Below are 21,052 nucleotides of genomic sequence, written 5' to 3'. Positions count from 1 at the left end.
ACACACAGACACACGGTCTCCCAAGTGCCCATCCACAGCGGCCAACTTTACATAATCCGCAAGTAGAGATCTTTTGCAGTTCTTTTGAAATGTATTGCCAATCTCCTGCATCTACATGTCATGTCGACCGCATCACTCTCTGCGCTGAATTTAAAGGGAATAAGGGGAGACACTTCAATTGGCTGGTAGTTGGAAGTGTTCTCTCCCACAACGGCGCAATTACAATGAATCATTCTTGTACCCAGCATTGGAAAATCCTCTTAAATAAGGCTGTGGATGGTGAATATGTCGCCTCTTTAAATCTGTTGCCATTGCCAGCAACGCGCCCTGGTTCACGTTCCTCCATACTGCTGCTCTTCCTGAATTTTTACGCCTTCTAAGACCAGAAGAACTCATTCAATCAAGCACACCTAGCCTCTCTCTATTGACATCTTTTTACGTCATCATCTGTGGATGTTGAAAAAAAGCAACTAGCCTATTTTGACAAAGTAAGGAGTGGAGATGGCTATTTTCTATTGTTGGGAGTGAAAGTAAAGAGTTATCAGCATGTAGAATTTGGAATGGGAATGAAGTGAATCTGTTTTATTGAATGCGTCATTGAGAATGAATAGAAAAAAAATTCTGGGTATTGTAGTGGTGATTTTTTGGGGGTAAATTAGAATTTTTGACATGCAAATTGAATGAGCTGAAAATTTGGAACTTCAAATGGAGATAATTTGGATCTGTTTTTATTGAAATTGTCATTGGTAATAAACAGGGAATTATTTTGTCTGTATTGTAAGGGGGAAAATGTTACATTTTTGGCCAGTGGAAATTTGGGGGAAGTTGAAAATTGTTCAAAATGTGAACTGAATGATGTAAATGCCTATTAATGAAAGTACCACTGGTATGAACGCTAAAAAAAAACTTTGGGGGAATCGCTGCTTTAATTGGAATGAATGGGGGATTTTTGGGAGAAAGGTGTTGAATTTTGGGAAAACCATGAATATATGGAATGACAAAAATACTAGCCCTCATGGTGTGATTTTTTTTTTTTTTACATATGGAAATTGGAATGCTGCTGTGATACAGATGAATTATGTGCATGTCAAAAAGGTGTAAGAAATTTAAAAAAATAGGTACAGGTATTTGATTTATTTTTGTTGTCAGTTCCCACCACAGGAGTTGAAAATATAAAAGTAAAATAAATACACAATATTAGTATTGGGACATGTTGGTCTTGTGATTTGTTGTGATCACAAATGGAGCACAGTAATGGTACTATGCACATTTTTAGCAGATTGTGTCAATGCCGATGTTTATGTGGGTGAGCTCTTTTACCTCCTCAGCGTCTGTTGTGCAGCAGCCTATGGTTGGTTTTAAAATTTTAATGACACAAAAGTGAGAGAAATAAAATGTGAGTCTTTGAGAGAAGTGCAGTTGGTATGTCATGGAAAAAAAGGCATGTAATGTGTTTGGAATTCAAAGACATTCTGAGCAAAGGAATTTATTTGGCTAATGACTAGTCATTGCCGAGGATGTTTTGTGATTTGGATGTTTGAAACAAAAATGCTTGACTTTGAATTACAATTTTGAATGATAGTTAAAGGGAAATAGGCTGGAGGTAGAAATCTGCTAGTGAAATCAACAAAGCCTCTTCATGTGGGTGTTGCAAGTCTCTCCAGTAATATAGCACAATAAAGATTTGGCATCCGAGGCATTGTGTGCATGAGACATTTCAAAAAAACAGGCAAGCCTATTGTGTATACGTGGGATGTGATGATATTAGAATGATGCTATTGTAACCATTTGGATGTTTTGCTTGGGTGCTAGGCGCTTTCAATTAAACTGGAGGGTGTAACCCAACGTGCCTGCAAAGTACCGCAGTCTTGGAAGCTGTTGCCCCTGGTGCAAAACAATTTCACTCAGGCTTTATGCAAATGAGCAGATGTTGCGATGTGATTGATCAAACAGCCTATAAAAAAAAAAAAAAAATCAAACCTTTTTTTTGTTCCAATTTGAAAGTAGTCCATTGAGATGTATTTATTAGGCATTTTACAATCATGACCTCATCAAGCAAGTGACATCACTAGGGGTATTACACTGATCTACATACCGATCTATTTGCATATATAAAAATACACTTCACTTGATGATACACCATTCGTCTGCCTTTCTCCTCTGACCGTAAAAATCCTGCTTCCTTCCCGTATTCCAGCTCTCAGCCTCTCCTCATTCCCGCCCCCTTGCTTCTTTTTATCCATTTCCATTCTCCTTAATGAGAAGGAGTTAATTGAAATGTTTCCAAACAGGGCGCTAATGAAACATAGACAGATTTATTAGTCATAACTCTTCCACTAATCATTTCCCCGTCTTAATAATTAGCCTGCACTGAGTAAATCTTTTTACACTGTGGTCAGAGATCGTTGAGCCGGTGCCAGACAGGGACAAGATGAAGATTGGGTTGGAATGGACTTTATGTTAGAACACTCAGTCTTTTTTATTCTTGTGGTTATTTTTTGTTAGTTTTCGCTCCGTGCTGTTCTGTTGAGCCGTTAAATTAATTATTGGGGTATCAAGGCAGAGAAAGTGTTTGGTCATTCAAGTGGTGTGCCCAGACACATTTTTGCTGTGAAATAACAAGATGGTGAATTGAATCCATCAATTTCATTCTCAGTAATTAGTTTTAATTTAATGACTTGATATTAAATGGAATCGCCATTAGTAATCACCGCGAGTAATGAAAGCAGCAGTGTGTGCGTAGTAAGGTGAGTTGGTGCGGAAAGCAGGATAGATGTCATGCCGGAGGGGTGACTAACGACGTACTGATTTCATTTCTCTCGTCATTCTGATTAGCAGAGGGAAAATAATGTGGCGAGACAGGAAATGAAAGTGGAAAGGAGACGGGAGTAAAGCAATGTGAAAGACAGTGTGTTCACATGCGTGTGCATCCAAGCCCTTCTGACTCTTCCTTGTTGCAGACCGCATCAATTTCTCCTCCCATCTCCTAGCTAGCAGCCTGACTCTAATCCAATAAAATGCGGGCCAGTCATATAAAACAAAGCAGGTGATGCGACACGCCGCTGAACTACAAGCACTTTATTAGCTGCTAGTGTCTCATGCTAACATCAGGCCAAGGTTATTCACGAGCATGACACACGGCTATCTCTATGGAGTTGGACTATATCCACATAAATGGTGGATATAAAAAGTCTACACACCCCTGTTCAAATGCCAGGATTTTGTGATAAAAATGAGACCAAAGTTTTTCCACAATTAATGTGAACTACAATCCGTACAGCTAAATAAATAAATAAATCAATAATTGGAAATTATGAACCGTACCAAATACCAGTCGGTGCTCTCACAAAAATCAGGCTTCCGCTAGAAAATAAACAAAAACAAGTGTCAGGAAAAGTCTTCTCCAACATCTGAATTTTATTTGTGGTTAATCAGAAGCACTTGAAATAGTTGCAAGTGTAGGCTGATTATTTAGCACACATTTTAATGGGATTGGTTAATTCTGAACAGCCACATCCCCATTTATAACATGGTGTGCACACTTGCACTTGCGCAACCACATGATCTCAGTTGTTTATATTTACTTCCCCTCTGGAAAACATTTAATTTTACTTTTCAATTGAGTTGTACAGGTTGTAGGTCATTATATTGGTGGGAAAAGTATTAAAATAATTTACTCTGAGCTAATTTTTTTATACTACAAAAATCGAATTTGAACAAGGGTGTGTAGACTTTGTATATCCACTGGGCATAAAAAAAAAATGCATTCCACATTGTTTCAGTGACAGTCAGTTATTTTGATCCCCTTTGGAGGGGACCCCCCCCCCCAATACTTTACTGTGATGGGTTAGTGTACTTAATTAAAATTAATTTTTTTACATCTCTGGTTGTCTTCCCATACAGCTTGAGGCAAATGAAGATTTCATAAAATTGTGGCAGAATTATAAAAAAAAAAAAAGGGCGGGGGGGTCCATTATGCAAGTTATATGAAATGTAAAGTACAGGAAATGACTGAAAATAATGCATGCTATAACATGCAGGTCAGTAGTAAGCATGGGCCAATTACCGTTGCTGGTGCAAGCAGTCACTGAGCCAGACAACTTTTTTTCCGGGCACTGTGTGTTAGTAGAGGAAGGATATGCTAAATGTGTATATAAATGTGCCACCCATCACTCAAAAAAACTTCAAAAAAGAAAACTTCAAAGTAACGTTCATATACAGTATTACTATAACACCGTCTTGAAATGAACGTTGTAACCAGCTAACAAAGTTAGTGTGTCTACAATAGGGGAAATACGATAACGATGGCTAACATCAGTTATTTTCTTTTTTGATGTTACTTTGCATATCAGCAAAAAGCAGACACTTTTATTTCGACAATCTCAACTGGTTTTCTTTAGACGTTTACTCATTACAAAGCATAATCAATGGGAAAAAGTTATTTTACCCAAACGTTTCAAAATAATATGATTGAGAGCTGGAATTGCGATAGGGTAACACGATGAAACCACAATATTTTTGCTCACAGTGGCTGGCACTTGAGAACTACAAGTGACCTGACTATAGGTAACTGTCCTTGCTTGTCTTAGAGACTTCATTGGATAAAATGGGAGCCAAAAGGTTTATAATTGTCTATAGTTTCCAGAACATGGCAACAAAGCACTACTTTTATATTAGATAGGGCACTAGCCTGTCTTCAGTATAGTTCCTTGGCACCAAGATGTCAGAAGGTGCAGCAAAGCACTACTTTTATATTCGACAGGTCTATGGCCTGAGCCCAAAAACAGCCAATAGGTTTTTCAGGAACTAACAGATGATAATTTCAAGGAGGGAAAATTCACAAATATGTCAGGACACACACTGTGTTGATTTTCATTTCTTACAGTTTCTTTTGTTTGCAATATAAAGGAGATTCTGCCTCACCAAATCAAAGATAAAATCCCATAAATCCCACCAGGCAGGTAACCGGCCTGCAATTAAGAATTGTATTACAAAAAAACTGATGTCCAACATCTGCATTTCACTTTGCTAAAGTACTTTTAGTCCAAAAACAATCTCCTGGTTGTAACAGTTGTTCACATTCCGTGCACGTTGCTGCGGCACAACCACCGCCTCACCCTGTCTTTCCACATCCCTTATGTCACCCACTCTGCTTTTTTTTTTCCTTACGGCTGCCCCCCTTTGCCCCCCCCCCCTTTTTGTGATTGCTTGTTAGTTGGTATGCAGGCATGGAACCCCATTGTGCTTTCTTGCCTGTCAGCGCTCCTTCGTATCCACTCCCTCACTTTCTTTCTTTTTCTCCTTTAGTCCACTCTTTCGATCAAAAACAGCACAACCCCAGAAGAGCAGAGAGCAAAGGAATGGATAAATGGAAGGATGCCTGGGGAAGAAAGCTGTGATATATGGCGTATTGGACAAGGGAATGTTTTCACTAAAAGACAGAATTAGGAAATAAAATAACACCCCGAGAGAGATAAAGGCCGTAAAAGTGTGAATGACAGGAAGAGAGAAGAGGAAAAAAAAAAAAGAAGTGGGGAGGGGCTACGGCAATAATATTATGAGGATGGAGTTCTGTGAGGGAAGCTTGCTAGCAGAATGACAAATGGGTCTCAAGTGACAGAGTATTATATTAAAAAGTAAATTGATATGCAAATGTGGAGTGTGTAGCGTTTGGAGGACAGGGATAGCCTGTTGTCATCACTGAAGTGGAACAGAGAGAAAGGTGAGGGCTCGGCTGGGGTGGCAATACAGTACAGAGGTCTATTAGTGCGCCAATGTGTGTGTGTGTGTGTGTGTGTTCATCTTACATATGCATTAATATCAAAGCTACGCGTGTGCGCAGAATGGAACAAGAGCATATAGCGAGGTTGCGTGTCAGCAAAATAGCAGATGGGAAAATATCCCACCGTGGCAAAGTGTACCAACTTCTTTCTAACTGCAGGACATCGGCGTAAACAATCAGCCAGTGGGAATACAAACATCCTCATTATAAACTTTACCTCTAAATGTCAGCATGGAAACGTAAATACCTACAAAATCCTAATCTATACATGACATTTGCCTTTTTGGGGCAAATTTATGGTGTAATTGTGCAAATATGACACCAACGACCTGTTGAGGAAATAAACTCCCTGACTAACTATGCAAATGTCGGTTGCATAAATCATGTTCCATGTACATGTCCTGCAGTCTTGGCCATGTGACAACCTTGCATGACTGACATGCAAAAGTAGAGGACTTTGTGTTTGTGGCCCACACGATTCTACCTTGGGCTATTGTCACAAACTAGCCAAGGCAACGTGACAAACCCGAAGAGACGGGCATGAATAAGGGTTTAAGCGGAATCGGGATTCGAGCTGACGTTATTTAAATATGTAGGTCAGGAAAACCTGGTAGGGGATGCAACGTGGGCATGTGTGTGCTAGATGTGTGGTCAACATAGAGGCTTCCCTACCTTTAGCACAATGCGTTCAGTTATTTAAATAAGTGAATTATTGTCTCATTATCTCCTACCAGGCGCTTGTTTGGGACATAAAATTGCTTGATGAGACAAAACTGTGTTTTGTTTTTATGACACCTACACATTTTCTGCTTCAACGTGTCAAGTAGTCTGCTGTGGAAATGGATAATTGGCCATTGAACCGAGACACTGCATGATAAAAGCACTAAACAAATAAAACACTTAAAACTTAAAATGTACATTCAGTTGAAATAGAAAGAGTACATAATACATTTCTTGGAGCATTATTTGAAGCCAAATATTAACAAAAATCATTAACCAAGCTAAAAATGTAGAACCAGCTAATCCATCATTTAAATACAGTGGTACCTCGGAGTTTGAACATAATTCGTTCCTGTGAAGTGTTCAAAATCCGAATTGTTCAACCTCTGAATCATTTTTTCCCCATAGGAAATAATGTAAATGCAATTAATCCGTTCCCAAGGTCCAAAAACAGAAAATTCCTATTTTAATTTATATTTATGTTTTTTACATTTACAGTACAGTACAGTATTTAAACAATAAAAAATACCTTACCTTACCTTACCCGTTGTGATGTGATGGCTTCAGTGGATGAGAAATGCTATGTTAATGCTAGCTTTAGTTCAGTGCTGAGTTTGTGTATTTTACATTGGGCATTGTTTAACATCAGGCACGTTATTGAACAGCTAAGTAAATAATTAAGTATTTACAGAACTAGTCGCAGTAGTTACAACGGCGCGATAATCTCCTTCCTAAAACCACTGTGGTTCGTAGCACTGCATGTTTTTATTTGCTGCCACTGGCACTGTTGTCTTTCTTTGGGCCCATGATGAAGAAATCAAAATACACTCGCGGGTATGGAGCACCTCCGGGATCATTCACGATCTGACTGTAAATGAGCAGCGCAACATGAGCATTCCGTTTTGCTCGGCTTCGCTCGGCTACCCGTTTTCAAGGTATGTTCGGCTTAGCTTGCTTTGCTTGGGTGTTCGAACTCAGAGAATGAGTTCAAACTCCGAGGCATTTTTTACTCCGATTTTTTTTGGTTGAAGTCCGAATTGTACGAGTTCCGAGACGTTCAAACTCCGAGGTGTACTCGCAAATTGTGTGAGTTAGATAACTGTGCAAATAATACACAAAGTATGTAGTAAATTACTGTGTGAAAGTATTCAGAAGCTGTTTGGAAACAGAGAGACTTGTTATGATAAATTACTGCATAAATGAACTAAGCATTTTAAAAAGTATTTAAATATATATATATATATATATATATATATATATATTGTAATTTTTATTTTTTGAGTAAAAACTTTTAAAAAAGTGTTTTTGTTTCCTTTTCATTACTTAATTTCACCGTATTAGATGATTACATTTTTGTTGGTGTTTTGTTGATTTGCTTTGTTGACGTATATTTGTTTTGTTAAAAAATTAAGAAAGAAAAAAAATATATATATAAATGTTCCATCGTCTCATCGTATTATTTATTACATATACACATTGTTTTTTTCTTATTTTTTTATGTTTGTTTTATTATGAATAATAAATTTAAAAATATATACCCAACAAATTGATCGGTTATTAGTTTTAAAACCAGAAGTCGCGGATGATAATAATAATAACAAAACTTTCCTGCAAAATGTCAATGTTATTATTCATTACAAACGGCAATTTGAAATGCTGATACAGAATTTAGCAAGGATCATGTAAGTTGACAAACATGGTTTGCGTTCGCGGGCCACATGAAATGATGTGGCGGCCCAGATCTGGCCCCTGGGCCCTAAGTTTGACACCTTGCCCTACACCTTTTTAGTGGACTTTGTTTTCCTGTCCAATTCTGTTATGACTGCTACAACATACATTTCTGCATAAGAATCTGCAGAAAGGAGCTTCTTTAAATCAGAATGGTATGTCGCAGAGGACAAAGAATAAAAATATATTTGTTAATGATGAATGGAACATTTGGACCTGCTCCTCATCATGTTCATTGACATCAATAAATCATGTCATTTCATGTAGTGAAGTGAAGACACCAATGCCCTAACAAAGTCTTTTAACAAAATGTGCAACTTTGAAAAATTTACTCCAGTAGCCGAAATTTGAATAGTTGGTAGTGTGCGGCTTTTAAGTCCGGCTACTACCAGTTTGTCTCACTCAAACACAAGTTGAGGAAACAAAAGGTGAAGCCGTGTCAGGTTTCACGCCATGTTTCCGAGTGTAGCGCTAATGATTCATGACACTTTTAACTGGAGAGTAGAAATGAGTCTGTGTGTAATTACTATGGAAATGTGTTCATTTCCCATCAGACACACTCATTCACATCTGTAACCATGCACTGAGCGCACACACACACTTATTAAATATGGAGCAACACAGGCGTGCTTTTGGTTTCACACATGTATGTCCATGTGGGAGGGGGGGGGGGGGGGGGGTGCGCCCATGGGGTAATCACAGGAGTGTGACTCAGTGTCCCCCGTTCCCCGTATGTTCTAAACACATGCCCCAAAGCGCTGTGTGTGCGTGTTCACGTGTGTGTGTGTGTCAAGGGGGTAATGATCGTCTCACGGTGATCGACTAGCTTGTGCCCAGCTGATAACCAGGTGACACAACTGCCCCCAAATACAAGTCTCGACTGTGTGTGTGTGTCTATTCCCCAACCGTGCATATGTGCAGTCAGCGTTGAAAAACCAAAGCATGGATTAAACACCAACTGTCTGAGATTTAATGAGCAGCACTAGAACTCGCCTCTTCTCCAATTCTGCATCTCTGAAAATGGAGCCTGTTCACAAGAGAATTTTAGAACAATTTTAAAGTAGTTGTGTAAAATGAGTAATTTCATGAAACAATATATAGTAAACATGAGTTGGATTTAGATTTTTTTTTTTATACCTGTACATGCACGTTTGGTTAAACTTAGTTTCTCAGGTGACATATCACTTCTACATACTTCCTTGACACCAATTACTACTTGCCTATTCGGAATTTGGCACTTATTATAGAAATAGCACAAAATAATGTGAATTGGCAAATACAGTATGTGAATGGCAAAATAGTATACAACAACTAACTTGTGAAATTAATGTCTAATAACATTTTAGCAATGACACATTTTTGCTCTTCTTCATCTAGTGTGTACACACAGTTTATTCCAAGTATTGGTACTGAGGTTTCCATGCACACTTATCGCGACCATAACATAGTGGGCAGCTTTCTGCGTGTTTCCTTATAAACCAGGCTTCCCCAATTCTGGTTGTCGAGTCCTGCAGGTTTTAGATGTTTCCGAACTCCCACACACCTGATTCATATGCTCAACAAAAATATAAATGCAACACTTTTGTTTTACCTCCCGTTTTTTATGAGATGAAATCAAAGATCTAAGGCCCCGTGTACACGAAAACCAGTTTCAATGTATCCTCACAAGTTTCTTACCGTTTAGGCCGTTCGGTTTCGGAGCTTGAAACTGATCACTTTTGAAACGGGGCTCCAGAGTGGAAAGATTTCACAACGCGCCCCGTACGCTTCCGTCTGGACACCATATGCAGGATACTCCTCCAGTGATGACGTAATAGTCGCAGCTCGATGACGACGCATTGTCGTAGATTGATGACGTAGGCGCCAATTCTCGCGTGACTGCGCGCGAACCGTCAGTCTGTCAACAACAATGGCGGTTAGCCGTGTTGTAGTCGTTTTGCGCAGCCTCCTTAGCTTGCTTATGCTTTTGCAGCAAAATGTTTGTCTTCTTTGCTGATTCTTCTTCTACGCTTTCCGTTAACTCCCTGTGGCTGCGCTACAGCGCCACTCCAGACTTGGCATATACATTACAGCCGTTAAACGTCATCACTGTCTTCTTTTGGACACACGCAAGTCTTGAAATGCTTCTGTGTGTACGAGATTTATTTGAGGAACGAAAGAGACTTTGCTTCTGTCGGGACGGGGCCTAAATTTTCTTCCACATACACCTCACTGTTGTGCCATATTAAGATGCTGATTAGACACCATGATTACTGCACAGGTGTGCCTTAGACTGCCCACAATAAAAGGCCACTCTGAAAGGTGTAGTTTTTTTTTTGGGGGGGGTGGCCCATTATTGACTGATTTTCTGAGTCCCTAGAAAACCAGTCTGTAATGTCCCAAGACTGGTTTGTGAACAATATTTGAGCTAAATTATGATATTGTGTACATGAATTTTTTTTTAAAATCTTTGAGTACATCTCAAATGATGGGAGCAAAAACAAAAGTGTTGCATTTATATTCTTGTTGAGTGTATAATCAACTCATCAGCAAGCTCTGCAGAAGCCTGATAACAATCCTGATGTTTAGAATCAGTTGCGTAGGAGGAGGGAAACATCTAAAACCAGCAGTACTCCTGCCCTCGACGACCAAGAATGGGGAAGCCTTTTAAAAAAGATTGAAAACTTAATGACAACTCATTTGCAATTTAGCATCAAATTTACCCACAGTTTTCTTTCCTCTTTAACCCCAATATACTTTGCAGACTGGTGTTGACGAATGATCAAGTGAGGGAAAGACTTTTATCAGGGCTCCGTTTTATGCCCACTGCAGATCAAGCGACACAGCTGAATGTGATTAAACTGTCGGAAAGTGTTTGCATCAGCGGTAGTTTTGCTGTGATTCAAAATTTCAATCGTGGATGAATGACGTTGCATACGTAATGGCCAATCAAAAAGGCCATGTCCTATCACATGGCAAGTTTCCGAATAGCCAACAAAAAACAGCCCAAGATTAGTATTTTACTTATGCGTTGAATATGTACCTGAGGCTTAAAAGCGTGAAGAGTTTCTGTATCCAAATAAATAAGTGTAGTCAATGAATGTGAAATATGCTACAGTGGTCAGGGCAACCCACTTTTCCCTTGACGACTGTGCCATGTTATTGGTCGTTCATTGAAAATAATAGAGTGAAATAAATGTGGAACCTCCAAATTTTGTCTCCCAATAATTGCAAACATTGCAGCAAGTGTATGTGTGAGTCAATCACCAGGTGTTTGGCTGTGAGTTGCCGACGGTTCAGTCGTGTTCGACAGCATATGTTGATGTGCACCCAAGTATAGACGAGCAAATTATAATTCAATTCTCTCAACCATCAGACAGAAGAGACCATGTTGTGTTTAAATCATTTTTAGTTCATCATTAAGTGAAATTGCTTTTTTATTTTATGGGTTTGGGCCTGAAATATTTGCGCTGAATCGAAAAGAGCAGCAAGTCTCACATGTTTATGGATGATGGGGGCCGTTAAATCTGTTTCTGGATATTGCTCAACATGGTGGGAAAAAAACACACACACCCGTCGGCATCATCCCCCTGCAAGGTCGGCGTAACGCAATCAGTTAAACACTTCCTCACAGCTGGACAACAGGCTGCTTGATCAATTGATCAATATTTTGCTCGTTGCGCAGAGACCACACCGCGGGGTGTGCGCGCCGACGAGTAGGGGGTCGGAATAGGGGCCAGGATGTGTGTGTCAGGGTGGGAGTGTGACCTGCAGTAAATCTGGAGGCGGTCACGGCCAGAGGGGCTGCAAAGCGAGCGTTAATGCAGTGAATGTGTGTGTCTCTATAGGAACATCTGTGACTCGCACATGCTCAATATTTAGCAAACAGCAATGCTGGGTGTGTAACCGACAGCGGGAATCTACTTTTTAAATAAATGAATTTAAATTAGGGGTGCCAGGCGATGACATTTTTTAAAATCATATTTAATTGCATGACTTCAATAGTTAACTCACGATTAATCACATTTTATTTTTATGTCTGTTCTAAAAGTACAATAAAATGTACAATGAAATATTTTTTCTCCATTTTTATACTCTTGTTAACATAAAAGTGGAAAAAATGTTAAACTAATAGAAAAATGGCTACATTTTTTAATCATTGATCTTGATTTGTGTTGAGGTCATTTGTCTGCCACTGGATGGCATTTTTGCATTTGTAAGACGTTGGTGACAGATCGGTACATTTTTCTTTTCATATTAAGAGCCATCTAATCTTTAACATGAACAAACTTGTGGAATTCTGCACATTTTTAAAATTGTAAAACACAACTTGATCCCAGTCTCCACAAATTTGCAAAATTTTGATGAAGAGGTGTCTGCAACTGGAATTCCCCCAGTACAGACTTTCCAAGCAAGGGGCGGTCATTAATCGCGCGTGAAAAAAAATTGTGCCGTGAAAGGAACTTTAAATTAACTCAAAATTAACACACAAATTTTGACACCCCTAATTTTAATATATGCAAAATGCCATTAATATATGCCATTTTAATGGAATGTATATTTCTACTTTCTCCACCATGAGTTTCCTTTTGTTGGGGAAGGTGCGCATATGTGTTTGTGTGTGTACACTCACCCAGCTGGTTATTTGTTTTGCAGGCACTGTGGATATATCAAAGCCAAGCAGGACCCTGATGAAGAGAAGATGCAGTTCCAGCATGGCCGAGGTAATAACATCACGTTAATAGACTTCACACCTACACACACAAAAGCATCCATAAACAGATGCATGCCCATGTTTTTTTATTTATTTATTAAAAAACATGTTTTGCCCTGATATTGTGAGTGCATATCCGCATGGATCATAATACAGTGTATTTGTATTTTTTTATATAAGTTTCCTCATGTACATGGGCGTTTCTAGACCTTTTTTTTGTGGGGGGGGTGAAGCACCTCTAAATTGAACCCGAGCACCCCTAAAATGTACTTGGATGAAATGTAATATTTTAACAAGAAAAATGCTGCACACTCAGTGCCAACACACTTTTATAATTACAATTCTTGCTTCATTTAATTGCAATGTACTGTTTGTTGTTGCTAGGTGGTAGATAGCTTACATTTTTCCTGGATAGTAAATGTTTCAGGTGGTCACAGACAGCACCACTGACCTTCTGTTTGAATTGGAATGAGAGAATCTGGCTGCTACTTTTAAAGCTGCTGACAAGCTCCTATTAGGACACAGAGAGAGGGTACAGTGCATTTGTGTTAAAATGTACAAAACAGTGAAATGTATCTTGCCTTGCCGGAAGCTCAGCACCCCACCTCTGATCCTGCTCATGTAAGGATCCCATGAATTCACAGCTGAAACGGTAAAGAACGATGTTGGTGACATTTATGTTGGCATAAACAGTTTTTGCGCAAATGTTTTCTTGTAGGATGAAGCTCCTTATGGGTTCCTGTTAAAATGAGGTGTCATTTTTATCACCACAGCTAACAAAGTAGTTACTGTATGTGTCTAATTACGTAACCATTTTAACACCATCTGAGCAGCGTACTCACATTTCACCACGGACAATCTTACTGCAGGGATGGCAAACACGCCGTTTTTATTAAACCCCATAAAACCAATATGCTAATCTTCCCGTAACATTTATGAGATGTGGAAGTACAATTGATGTTTGATCGCTCTGTTCTTTTCTTCCTCATTTGCATGTGCAGTCAAGCTTCCCGGCAGTAGGACGTACATCCATCCTCACACCTATGAAGACCCCAACCAAGCTGTCAGGGACTTCGCCAAAGAGATCGATGCAACCAATATTCACATCGAGAGAGTTATTGGAGCTGGTACGCTCGCATCTTGAAAACATATTCATGTGTATCATATCGTCTCGGGTATTATGAAATAGAGTAAACACCCTGTTTAATGGGGTGGTTATGTTCCAGACACAAAACATATTCTTTAAACACCAACACGTCCAAGAAAATCATGTCATTTCGTCTAACGAAACTCAGCTAGCTGATGCTAACATACAATGTGAAACACCATCGATAAGATGGAATAAAATTAGCTTTGATGTTACACTATTTGCAAACCTTCAGACTTTTTTTTTGTGTGCACGTTTCTAGGAGAATTTGGGGAAGTGTGCAGCGGGCGGTTACGTGTGCAAGGAAAACGTGAGATCTACGTGGCAATCAAGAGTCTGAAGGCGGGCTACTCGGACAAACAGAGGCGGGACTTCCTGTCAGAGGCCTCCATCATGGGACAGTTTGACCACCCCAACATCATCAGGCTGGAGGGAGTTGTCACTAAATGTGAGTCATGCTTCTCTCCCTGTTTAACAGCTGACATACACTGCCCTCGTTTACTACACAGTAAATTCTGTAGAGTAAATTTGACTCTATTTAAAATAAATTTGACTATTTAAAATAAATTTGACTCTATTTAGAGTAAATTTGACTCTAGAGTGGAACTAAATAGACTCGAGGATTGAGGAACGAACTCACGACCTTCAGCTTGGGAGACTGCCACACTATCACCTGAGCTATGCCCCTCCTACTCTTTGCTTATCTGCAAGAGGAGACCAAAAATATTTTTGGGGGTCTTGGAGTTAGGAAGATTCCAGATGACGTGAGTGATGTACTAATGCACAGCAGGGAGAAGATCGGCTGCCTCCCAAGCTGAAGGTCGTGAGTTTGTTCCTCAACCCTTGAGTGACTTCTATTTTATTTTGTTTTTTTTCCAATTCTTTATTTTACGCTCTTCCAAGTGTAAATATTACTCTAAAACCAAGTCTCTTTGGTCCCACTATAAACAGAGTCAAATTTACTGTGTACTGTGGAGCCTTGGTTCATTAACTTAACTAGTTCCAAGAATCATTAAAAGAAATACAGGGTGGCAGTAAATAGTTTTTTTTTTTTTCTATTTGTCTTGAAATTCAAGTAAATTACAAGTTGATTGTGAAATGTGACCACACTTGTAACTCAAAGCACTTGTTTGTGCATCATGATAATAGCATTGTGGCTCCCTCTGGTGTGTGTGAGATTTAGCCACTATAATATAGGCATACAGACACAAACAAAGAAGAGTTTCATAATTACTCCAGTAAGTGATTCCGGGAACTGCAGTAAAATATTAATTGTTTGTCGCAGAAGATAAAGAATATATGATCTTGAGCAGTTATATAGTATTGTCTGTCTGTTGATAAATTGATGCACTGTCTTCAAATATCCATCACTTAAAACGTGATAGATAGTCCGCTACTATAAATGGTATTTGTTAGCATGGCAATGGTGTTTTGCTGTATGTGTTAGCATTAAGCTAGCAGAAAGCAACGACATTTCTTTTTTGTTTTGTTTGAAGGCCAGTTGAGTCAAGTTCACTGCCTCCCTACAGCGCTCGTATCGCAAATTGTTGCTCACAATTCAAAGCAACAACAAAAAAAACTCGACCACTTGTATCTCAAGGCATCACATGGTTCTGGGGCTAGAATGAATTAAATTATATCTAATTCATTTTAATGAGAGATTTTTTCAATTTGCTTCAGTTTGAACACATCAGTTTACCACTAGTCTCCAAACGGATTTGTTTCAGAACCGAGCTTACACTGTACCTGAAATATGTGACACACGAGGCAAATGATGCTTATGCCGTGTGAGAGAAAACACAACTGAGCATTCACCTCATTGCTCTGTGAATTGAAGCAATATTTGTCCAAAAATATTGTTCATGAACAGATTGCGAGCGAGGTTCTACTGTACCCCTGTCCATGGAGTGCCACACACAGCTGCTGTAAACAGGAGCTGACCCTTGTTCTGATAAAGCTCCATTACCATGGTTACGCCTTCATGACGCATGGCAACTGCGACTGTCCGCCCCCCTCAAATAGCCACTTGTTTACTTCACGATTGTGTTAGCGCCATTGCGAGTGCCTGTGTGTGTAGGTGAGCGACACAGACCGGGTTCAACAACAGAGCTGATTGGTTATCTCTGGCGCCCGCTCCAGCAATCACTCTCTCTCTAGCTTCTTGTCTCGTATGTCCATCTCACGCTGCGGCTTTCTCCCTCAGTGTCGGTCTTATCTTCTCATTTAGTCTCTCTTCTCTCTTTCAGTCTATCTCTTCATCTTCATCTCTCACTCACTACCTTTTCACCAGCAGATGACATGCCCTGATGTTGCTCTAATGAAAGCAAAAGCAGATAACACACTAGCTGTTGCAGTAGAGACCACCTTGTATCGATCAATATGTTGTAGGCTTTTATACAAAAAGGTAATGCAGTGCGATTACAGTGTAACCTTAAAGGTTGAACATAATTCATCCCACAACTTTCATTGGCCTCTCATTTGTTCAGTGTAATTTTTTATGTGTTACAGAATTGAACTGATCATAAAAAGAAAAATATTTAAGGGTAGCTTAAGGTCTTTCTTGATTAAAAAAAAAATCAATAAACATTAAGATATAGTGCCATTACACTTTCAATTGAACTACTTTGAAGTTGTGGCAATATATACAGTAGTGTTTTTGTAGTCAAGTTGATCATTTGGAGTGTTTTTTAGCAAAACTCATGTTGCTAAAATGTGCATGTATAATAGGAGTGTAAAAAAAAAAATCTGAAAATGTTATTTTAACTAACCAAACGGAATCAAATCGTTACATTTTAAAATAAAATATACCATCCTTGAATCGTATCACACCCACTTATAGAGATAGTCTTTTTTATCAGAGTGGGGTTTCCATCCACCCATTTTTATTCAAATTTTCAAGAAATGTGAAAATAAAACCGAATGGAGACGCTAGAAATTAAAAAAAAGAAAAATGATAATTTTGGCCTATGAAAGCAGGTTTTTACGGGAAAAAAAAGCTGACAAGACCAGATACACGTCGCACGTTTTGACCGGATATTATGTCACACGTACGTTTGTAGTCACAAAGCAATGGCGGACAATAAAGTCAAGTATGTTTGGGGGGACAACGAAACAGAAACCTTTTTGGAATTAATTAAAGAAGTGAATATTAATGCTATTTAAGATGGAAAACAGCAAAGAAACGCTACGGTTTATCAAGAATTACAAAAGCAAACTCATACGACGTCATCGCACGGCGCAGTCGCTTCCTGGAAGGTGCTGGGAATCAAATAAGTGAGCCAACATGCAACACAGTCAGTGTTATTTGGAAACCGAGGGGGATTGTACTGTACCTCAAGAGGGAGTTTGCAGTTGTAAAACTGCTCGTAAGATTCAAATGTAATCTCACCTGTTTTTTTTTAAATTGCATACTCCTCCTTTAAGAGGGTGCATCATTCTCAAATGGAACAATGTTCTGTTGAATATTATGCACTCCATACGAGTGTTCTATTCAAATTGTATATTCAAGCATAGTAAGCAGACTGGAACATATTCTTCACAGAGAAATGTGAGCAAGCAGCATATGAGTTTTATGTTATATGAGCAAACATGACCATAAACCGGAGCGCCACATTTTCTTAACTACATTGCATCTTCAAAATGACCCGTTTTGCATGGATATTTGCTAGACATGCTCATCAGGGCCAGCTGTTCACGCTCCGTGCTTACTCTCGAAAGTCGCAAAATAAGGAGGAGCCTGTCAATTGAAAGAGTTCAGCTCAACGCACACTCAAGCACAGCACCTGGTCAGCAACAAAAAGAACAAATGAAATGCATATGCATGAATACTATCAATAATTCATAACATTAATTGGATGAGATTTTACCTTCATGAATATTCAACAGTGTGTGTATAATTGATGACAAAACATACTTATTAATTGCCTATTTGCTTTTTCTAAATAATGCTTGATGTTAATTAAATGTGACCTTTTGCATGGTGCAGGATGGAGGCGGGTGGATTACATCAACTATTATGTTATGTTACTTTGGCTTTTTAATTTACACTTTTGTCATTTTGTTAGCCTAATAGCAGAATTGCCAAAGTCATTCTTCACTTACGTCGCAATATCAATAAAGGAATACAAATGTAATTTCTAAAATAATAAAAAAATAAATATTTTTTTCCCCTTAATGTCTGTGTAAAGTGTCATTTATGCAGGTCAAGGTAATCCACAGAAGTTGAATTAAGGCAAGTGGTTTCTTCTTGTTTGTTCAATTAAAAAATAATAATTAGAAATGACTTTGCTGTTATTAGGCTTTCAAGTCGGAGTTAATTTAACTTGTATCATGGCTGACCTCTACATTACTGACTTTGCGGCCTAGGAGTTTATTTCTATTACGAGTGGCTGCTATCATGAATACCTGGTGGGAGGAATGCATTTATTATCCACCACTTTCACTTTGGGTGGTAGGAATTTCCTTGTGTAAGTTTGCCTTAACAAACAGAAAAACATCTTTGCACTCATGTTTTCATAAACAATGACCCCCACGTTTTCTATGAAGGACAAAGGAGAAAATCCACATATAGAGAGACCATTTAAAAAAAACTGTTTTATTTAAAATTAATAGGTTTACCCCTCCTACATTCTTTAAACACATTTAAATTTTATTAAAACACGCTACAGTACTTACCACCTGTTGTCACTCTCTCACTGTCAAAATGATCAAATAAGAGGCAACGTGTGCTAATCCTCATTGGTGGCACAAGTAAAGTACAAATACTTAACTTGGTGTTTATTTGCCACTTTCAATTGAAGTTTATTGTACAACTGACACATAACACAAAAGAGAATTTAACAATGTACTGTATATTTAATTCCCAGAAGTCTGATAGTTTAATGCTAACATACAGTCCAAAACCATAGACAGGCTAACAGAAATGAGCATAATTGTTACGGTAACTACAAAGCTTCAAACAGCAGCTACTTTAACCCATACAGAGCAGTAGATCATAGAAAAAAAGCACACAACAATACTCACAGGCGTATATTCGCTCTGCTGTTTGTTAGCAACTAATATTTAAACCAGTTTCTCAACCTTTTTTGAGCCACGGCACACTTTTTTCATTGAAAAATTCTCAAGGCACACCACCCATAGAAAATGTAAAATAATAATAATAATACATTTGTAAATCCTAACTAAACTAAAATAGCTATGGTGTTAATTTTTTTTAAAATGTATATTAAATCTATTGTATATCAATGAACAACAACTTCACATAACTTGGAAAAGCACAAATAATTTCTTAAAATCAAAAGTGTAAATATTCTTACAGGTGCATTATGCACATTATAACCAATGCTAAGAAATATGCAGTGCTTAAATCTATGGCCAACATCATTGCTACAACTACTACTTAATTTCCTCCTCAAAATCATCCGCTTCCACTTGATCTCTGTGAAAAACATACTTTTGTACAATTTCAATTAAGAGAGTAGGGTGATTCACCTTAATTCATTCGGTGTTTCCGACAATCCTCGACTCCATCACCTCCATGAGTGTGATTTGCCAAGACTGCATATTTCTTTTTTTCATTTTTTACGTGTTTAGCAGTTGTGAAACGCTTGTCGAAGGACGACTTATAGTTCACCACCGCTTTTGTGCAGAAAGTCCGAACATCGGTTTGCACGGTCATTTAATTTGCCATGATTCCATTCATCCATTTTCCAAACCGTTTGTCCTCAAGAGGGTTTTAGATGGTAAACGCTTCCCATTTTCTCTGGGGTTAATGCCAACACATTCACTAGCATAGATATATCAATGTTCGCTAGCGTCTAAAACAGGATGTGACGTGCGGATTTCTTCTTCGTGAGTTCAGCTTTGAGTGAGGGCTTTCGTCTACTGAAGTAAAACGTACATTTTAAAAATAGTAGTTGTTGCGGCAAAGTTGCGGTGTTTGGACAAAGATGCGTGTAAGTGCAATTTTGGGGGATTTTCTTGGGTTACTTGAAAACGATACGCTATTTGCGGATGGTAATTAATTTGTTGTTACCAATTAGGTGGAATTGGCCAATTTCCCACGGCACACTTAATTATGCTGCATATATTCTAGTAGCTCAGTGCTGCCCAGCATGTTGTGGGACAGTGTGGTACTACATCGCCAGCATGACACTAAATCTAAAACTTGGTGTGATTAACTTGAAAATCTGCAATACAGTCAGGGGGTTCACTGTAAGTAACTACACTTCACTTGCAGGATGGTGTGTGTGTGAATTTAATTGCTTTCTCTTTTTAGTTTTAAAATTGCTTTATTCAGTTCAGCCGCCGTCACGGCACATTGAGAGGGTGATAGAGCTCCTCGGAAACAAATCTCACTAGCAGGACGTCATTTCATAGGTCACAGCCTAAGGTGTGCATGCGTGGGCCGGGTGGCTTGTTGATGGCCCAGTTCAGATGGGTCAATAATTCCTTCAGGCCCTTTTCTCTGGCACCAGCTGGTCCCTTTACACCATCCTCAGTATGTAATCAGCCAGGCTGACCCAGCATGCACCGGGCTCAGGTGGGTTCAAGAGGGTTGAGTTGCTAACTAGATTTCCAACGGGGGAAGAGTCATTGCAGTTTTCTAGTAGCATGGAGAAACTCCTGGAGTATTTCTAAACGCAACACAAACTGTTCATTTCAGTCATTTATTAATAGGGTACGGGAAAGTGCAACAATTTCCTGCTAATGTCAGCACAAAACTTGCATCTTGCATTTTTAAAACACGCAGAAGTATCTTGGCAAATGTTTACCGATATTAACGTCATTTTCAAGAGTGTCCTTAGCACAATCTGTACTATTAGAATTTATTACATTGCACTTCATATCATTATGTAGATGGCACCTGACACCTGTCCTCGTACTGGTATCAGTTTGAAAAAAAAGAAAGGCTATTGAACAACCCTAACCTTTATCATATTTATTAGAAAAGAGAATAGTTCTTAACTTGAATTTAAATGCA

The 21,052-nt window shown here is 38.7% G+C and overlaps 1 protein-coding gene across 1 annotated transcript in view; it reads left to right on the top strand.

Moving 5' to 3' along the window:
- LOC144044976 (ephrin type-A receptor 3-like) overlaps positions 1-21,052 on the top strand; it is a 145,095-nt gene that overhangs the window by 102,593 nt on the left and 21,450 nt on the right. Inside the window, exons 11-13 of the mRNA XM_077559721.1 lie at positions 12,866-12,933; positions 13,925-14,050; positions 14,333-14,518. Coding sequence (XP_077415847.1) covers positions 12,866-12,933; positions 13,925-14,050; positions 14,333-14,518 — 380 coding nt within the window. The remainder of the gene's footprint in view (positions 1-12,865; positions 12,934-13,924; positions 14,051-14,332; positions 14,519-21,052) is intronic.

This window comes from Vanacampus margaritifer, chromosome 2 (genome assembly GCF_051991255.1).
Source record: "Vanacampus margaritifer isolate UIUO_Vmar chromosome 2, RoL_Vmar_1.0, whole genome shotgun sequence".
NCBI lineage: Eukaryota > Metazoa > Chordata > Actinopteri > Syngnathiformes > Syngnathidae > Vanacampus > Vanacampus margaritifer.
Note: the sequence above shows the minus strand (reverse complement) of the source record. Positions and strands in the feature narration are given on the sequence as shown.